This window comes from Gossypium hirsutum, chromosome A12 (assembly GCF_007990345.1).
Source record: "Gossypium hirsutum isolate 1008001.06 chromosome A12, Gossypium_hirsutum_v2.1, whole genome shotgun sequence".
Classification (NCBI taxonomy): domain Eukaryota; kingdom Viridiplantae; phylum Streptophyta; class Magnoliopsida; order Malvales; family Malvaceae; genus Gossypium; species Gossypium hirsutum.
This window is the reverse complement of record NC_053435.1, coordinates 6,417,221-6,423,219: the sequence shown is the minus strand read 5'-3', so window position 1 is coordinate 6,423,219 and position 5,999 is coordinate 6,417,221. Positions and strand designations below refer to the sequence as shown.

Below are 5,999 nucleotides of genomic sequence, written 5' to 3'. Positions count from 1 at the left end.
ATTTAAATTAATAAAAGTAAAATTATATTTTGACCTATTAAAAATAATAAAAAATTGATTTAATTTTTTAAAAATAAAAATATATATAGATATCTATAGCCACCAATAGCTATTTGTTATGTGGCACAATGAAGTAAAAAATAAATGACCTTTTTTTTCACCTTTCTCCTCACAGTTCATTCGGGGTTTTTTCGTTCCCCTTGCAGTTGATCTGTCGTACTTTGGCTTTTCTTCTTTTACTTATTTTTTTTATTTTTCAGATCATTATTTGGTTTTTAAAGATGGGTATATGAGAGTTGTAATTGATAAAATATTTACCTCAAAAAACAATTTCTGGAACACAATTATATAACCCCTAAAACTAGAAACAAACTGAAAAGTATGACTTCCAAGGCAGTGCCTAACTTCACAGCTCGAAGGAAGGAAGCAAGAATTTCCAATCCTATCTCAGAAGCCAAACAACTGGAGAAGTACTTCACAAGCAGAAAATGTAAGTTGTACAACTTTCAAATACTCATATTGGAAAAGCAAATTAAGATACGAAGAAGAAATAGGAAGCGAATGAAGTGTGAGGAGAAAGGAGAACAAAAATTGTTTATTATTTATTTCCAAACAAAGCTCTCCTCTAATACTAAAATGTTTTAATATTCTCCTAAAATATCAATCAACGTCTGGCCAACTGCCCTAACCACCTTGAGACCAGTCAATTTTTTACAGGTTTCCAAATCCCCATTCTTTCTGTTTCATTTTAATATTTAATAATCTTATCATGTGCAATATTAACATACATCCTTAGTTCACTATTTCTTTAGAAAAATCCTGTTCTTCATTTAATATTTTGGACGAATACATATAATTATTAGGTGTACCAAAAAGTAATTGAAAGATTAATATTTGATGCTTTAGTGTTAAGGACATGTTACCTTAGTCACCTATATACGCACTATCATTGTTGTTGATTCAAAGGAGGAGATGGCGGTGGAGAAAAGAGGTTGGTTTACTCTAGAGCGGCGGAAAATCATTTGGTAATGGTGATGGTGGTAGATGAGTTGAGTATTCAAAAGGAAGGAGAGGTAGGAGTGGGAAAGAGAAGAGGGAATTACTGTCCAACGATTGTTTATCCCCTTCTTAGGGGTGAAAAGGGGTTTATATTTGGGTAGCCCTAAGGTGACACGTAGTGATCCTGGGTTAGCCCACCCGGTCACTGGTCTTAATTAAGTAGGGAATGTGATATTACCCAAGTTTTAAGGTTTGAAGGTGACAAATAATGGTTGTCCCATCGATATAATTTATGTGTTAAAGGTGTGTAGTTCATGTGTTTCCTAAACTCTGATTAAATAGTACGCTCAGAAAAGATGTGTTTGATGGAGTCAATAACACTATATTTTGACAAAGTTAGCTTGGTGATGGAGGTAATATGTAACCGTTAATATTACTAGAAATCTTATAATAACGTATACAATTGGAAATCATATTTGTGTGACAAATATACTTACTAAAATTTTATATAAAATCTAAAAAATGTTTTAGTTCAAGTAGTAAAGGAAAAGATTTTATATGCATAGTATCTTCGGTTTAAAATTATTATATACAAATTTTATTTTTTTATAAAAATATAAAAAGTTAAAAAGATCCACAAAATCATATATATTACTTTACAAATAAAAAAGGTTTTTTTTGGTAATTTCCTAAATTAAGTTGGAACTTAGTTGATGAGCGACACCAACTCCATAAGGGTTTTATAAATAGTATAAATTATATTATTTTATATTTCTAATGTGTTTTACAATAATTTGAAGATTTAGTTAAAGTTATCTAATTTAGTGGTGTTTTGATAATTATAAGTTAGTTCTTATTTGATAGAACATTGAAAATAATTATATTAATTAAAAAGTAATATTTTTTATGATTTATTTTTTATACATTTTTAAAATCCAAAATAAAAATAATTTGATAGAATTTTTCTATAAAAAGTGTGAAAAATAATAAATAGATAAAAGTTAGAAAATATTTTCAATTTATTTTATTTATTTTAATATTATATTATCATATACAAATTTTACATTTAAAATTTGATTTTGCTTAGAATAATGTGAAATATTTAAAAAATAAGAATAAAATGTAAAAAAAATAATTATAATTTAAAATCTATATTTATCAAACATTCTAATTATACTTCATAATTAATTTTAAATAATATAACAAATAAATTTAAAATTTCAATTTATCAAATACTATTTTAAAAATTTTTTTATTTACTTTATTTATTATCACGTTGATTAATAGCTAGCTGAGCTACGTCATTGGTTGACAATAGAATATGAAGCTAAATTAGCTGATTTAATGAAAAAAATGTAGACAATAATTTAATAATAAAAATATAAATGATTTTATTTTATTTTCTAATTTGAAACTAGTGTTAGGATTCAAATCAATTCTATTTGATTTGTTCATTCAAAAAAGAAAATACCCAGCAGAGGGTGATATAATTAATCATAAATATATTATTTTCTTAAAAAAGAAGGAAAAAAAAAAGAAAAAGGAAAGTGAATTATAACTTAACTTCATTTTCTTTATCCTGGAATAATAGAAATAATTATAAAGTAGTAAATAAGGGCCAAATTATGATATTCTAGTGAAAAAGCAGAAAAACAGTAGTCAAGAGGCAAAGCTGAGTTCAAAGGGAAGAGGAGGTCAACCCGCAATAGCCGGTAAAAGGTTTCGCTTGTGTACTTCATTCGTTTCCTAAACAACCTGAGACCACGGGTTTCGCGCGAAATTTGCCAGTTCTATTAACGAACTTGCAATCTATGATTATATAAACAGAAACTATTCCTTCACTTATTATTACTTTTAAAAAATAATAATAACAAATCTTTTTTTTTCTTTTAAACAAAAAAACAGAATATCTTTATCATCACCCCCAAATTTTTCTTAAAAAGTTGCGGAACCTGGTGATTGTGTTGTTCAGGTAAGTGCATTTCATTGCTTTCCACGGAATTTTGATGTTCCTTGAAAGTTTTGTGTTGTAATATGAAATTTCAATGTAGATTATGCTTTAGAAGAGAAATTGTCGTTAGAATCTTATCAAGGACTATGTTCATTATACTTGAGGTCGCGAGTTTGATCCCCGATCCGATTCTCGAGTTTCAGGTTGATCTAGATTTGCAATGGAAGATCGACGTGGGATGTATTGATTTGAGAAGCAAAGAACTATGAAGCTGTAACTCTAGTGTTGGGTATAGGCAAGCATGGTGCTTTTAGGTAAAGGAGCAGTTGAATGACTCAAAAATCCTTTTTTGGTTGTTCAACATCGGTTTGATTCTTTTTCTGAATAAAAATAGATATCGTTTTCAGGGGTTGGACTTCTATAGGTAGCTACTGTTCAAAGCAGTTGCCAACGACTACAAATGTTTTGGCCATCAACAATGGAAAAATTGATTTCAGAAGATTCAACCATAATCAACTACCAGGTTTGGTTTTTAACTGGATCGTAGGAATAAGAATTCTACTTTGGTCTTCCAAAGTACTAATAGATGCACTTAATTATGTCAGCTTTTGAAAGTGATCCAAGACCAAGTTTTTGTCCGAGTGAAAACCTTTGTGCCAGAAAGTGACAATCAGAATATGGTGTACTGAACTAGTGTTTGAGATATCCAGTTTCGAAGGGATTCAAAGCTCCAATGATGCATCAAGAACCAATAGTGAAGATTATAAGAGTGAAACATTGACTTTTGTTCATGAAGGCAAGAAAAACTCTTCAAGCTCCAGTTCTTTTTTCGCAGGAGATAGTATGGACTATAAGCCTGGTTGGCCCCTTCTGCTGAGGGGTTGCTCAGAAACACCACCTGCAAAGCTCGCCAGGAATATGTCCGTTGTCCAATGGGTTATGAACTTACCCAGTCGTTCCCCGCATCATACTCCTCGATGTTCAACCAACAAAGAAATCGAGCTGAGTGGCAATGGAGGTAACGATAATAGCAGCAATTCCTCTATGCAATATGAGTTGCAGAAATGCTTAGATATACCCCTGAGAAGAAATTCATCTTTTTTCCAATGGTTCGGTTATGAAGTTTTAAAAGCTGCAACTGCTGAGTTCTCATCAGGTTTTTATCCCTTTGATGTATTCTGTTTTACATTTTGTGATCATTGTTTTTGAGTAACGTTCTATTTCATTGCAGAGAATCTGATCGCAGAAGGAGGGAGCAACCGTGTATATAAAGGGATCCTTCCGGATGGTAAGGCAGTTGCTGTTAAGATCCAGAAGTCATCGAAAGATGCATACAAGGATTTTGCCAACGAAATCGAAATAGTCTCCTCACTGAAGCATAAACACATAAGGCCTCTAGTTGGTGTCTGCGTTAAAGATTATGATCTAATATCTGTCTATGATTTCTCATCTAAAGGGAGCTTGGAAGAAATTCTGCATGGTACAGCTCCCATGTGTCCATTTCCTCGGTAAAAGTTGCTTTGAACCATACCGATGCAAGCTAATATATAAATATATTGTAGGGAATAACAAAGATAAACATCCCTTGCCATGGAAAGTGAGATATAACGTGGCTGTTGCCATTGCTGAAGGCCTAAATTACCTACATAGTGAGCATTCTCGACCTGTTATCCATAGAGATGTCAAGTCTTCAAATATTCTTCTTTCAGATGAGTTTGAAGCGAAGGTAATTTAAATTGTGTTTACTGGAATAATGTTTAGTTGAAATGAAATATGTGACAAATTGATTCAACATGACAGTTATCTGACTTCGGACTAGCAATATGGGGACCAACTGCTTCATCATTTCTGATTCAAGCTGATGTTGTTGGGACATTTGGGTATTTAGCTCCTGAATACTTTATGTATGGCAAGCTTAGCGACAAGATTGATGTCTACGCTTTCGGTGTTATTCTACTTGAATTGCTATCAGGGAAAAGACCAATAAGCTTTGAGAATCACAAGGGCCAGCAGAGCTTGGTCATGTGGGTAGGAGTTTTTCTCTGAAACAATCATCTTTCAAGTTCTTTAGATGTGCATAAAATTTACTGAAAGTCCTTGGATTTCAGGCAAAGCCAATGATAGAAAGTGGAGATATGAAAGGCATACTGGACCCTGATTTGAATGGAAATATCAATGCGACTCAGATGCATAGAATGATGATAGCAGCAACTCTCTGCATCACACGGTCAGCTCGACTCCGGCCGAAGATGAGTGAGGTAATAAAGCTATTTTAATATCTTTATAAAACGTCTTTGAACTGACTGAGATTTCAATTAAAATTTGCACTATTTTGTGTTTAGGTATTGGAGCTCTTAAGAGGGGAAGAAGCCATTGAAAAATGGGCTGCGACACAAAATGAGAACAAAGAAAGCCAAGAACATAATATCGACGATGGTGACGATGATGAAGTTTATCCAAATTCAAGGGCAGATTTACATTTAAGTCTTGCAATGCTTGATGTCGATGATGATTCGACATCATTTAGTAGCATGGAGCAAAGCAGTAACATTTCTATGGAGGAATATTTAAAAGAAAGATGGAGCCCATCGTCAAGCTTCAATTAGATTCTGTTTTTACATGTTTTGACATCTCGTTTGATAACAAAGTTTGGGATATGTTCATACATGTACAGTATATAAAGTGACGAGAAGAAGAGTGTTTTTCTTATTGAACCAACATTCCTAAATAAATGAGAACAAAATTAAATTCAAATGATAAGATAATTAAAAAAAAAACTAACAGTAATTTGTTTATGAGGCCCCTTAGTTGTAATAAAATTTTACAGTTAAACACTTGTAACATTAAGTAAGAGATAAAATCGAAAAGATTTAATATGAGTTTAAAGAAATAGACACTTATTAATAATTCTTGAAGTACCAATGAAGTAAACTAATGATTATTAAAGCAAACGAAATCTAAACTTACCTAATTACTCTAACATGATCTTCGATAGAATGATATAGTAGTAGCCAATGGAATGTTCCGAATGATTGGTGATTCTAGTCTT

General features: G+C 31.8%; 1 protein-coding gene across 3 annotated transcripts; it reads left to right on the top strand.

Annotated features, from left to right (window-relative positions):
• The first annotated feature begins 328 nt into the window (after positions 1 to 328).
• LOC107921398 (pto-interacting protein 1) lies at positions 329 to 5,704 on the top strand. 3 transcript variants are annotated; one of them, XM_041082580.1, is made up of 9 exons: positions 329 to 490; positions 3,154 to 3,264; positions 3,358 to 3,473; positions 3,556 to 4,106; positions 4,182 to 4,430; positions 4,513 to 4,676; positions 4,751 to 4,978; positions 5,059 to 5,208; positions 5,293 to 5,704. In XM_041082580.1, exons 4-9 carry the CDS (start codon positions 3,794 to 3,796, stop codon positions 5,554 to 5,556), a joined length of 1,368 nt encoding a protein of 455 aa, XP_040938514.1. In that variant the 5' UTR covers positions 329 to 490; positions 3,154 to 3,264; positions 3,358 to 3,473; positions 3,556 to 3,793; the 3' UTR covers positions 5,557 to 5,704. The 3 variants fall into 3 exon arrangements, with proteins under 3 accessions (XP_040938514.1, XP_040938515.1, XP_040938513.1); XM_041082581.1 differs by lacking the exon at positions 329 to 490 and adding an exon at positions 2,850 to 2,971; XM_041082579.1 differs by lacking the exon at positions 329 to 490 and adding an exon at positions 2,886 to 2,971 and having other exon boundaries at positions 3,051 to 3,264.
• The last annotated feature ends 295 nt before the right edge of the window (positions 5,705 to 5,999 follow it).

What these genes read in the sequence shown, in the direction of transcription:
- LOC107921398 (XM_041082580.1), top strand. Translation starts at nt 3,794, where the DNA reads ATGGACTATAAGCCTGGTTGGCCCCTTCTGCTGAGGGGTTGCTCAGAA. An exon ending in CTTGGAAGAAATTCTGCATG is followed by an intron (nt 4,431 to 4,512) that starts GTACAGCTCCCA and finishes AATATATTGTAG; the next exon opens with GGAATAACAAAGATAAACAT. An exon ending in TCCGGCCGAAGATGAGTGAG is followed by an intron (nt 5,209 to 5,292) that starts GTAATAAAGCTA and finishes TTTTGTGTTTAG; the next exon opens with GTATTGGAGCTCTTAAGAGG.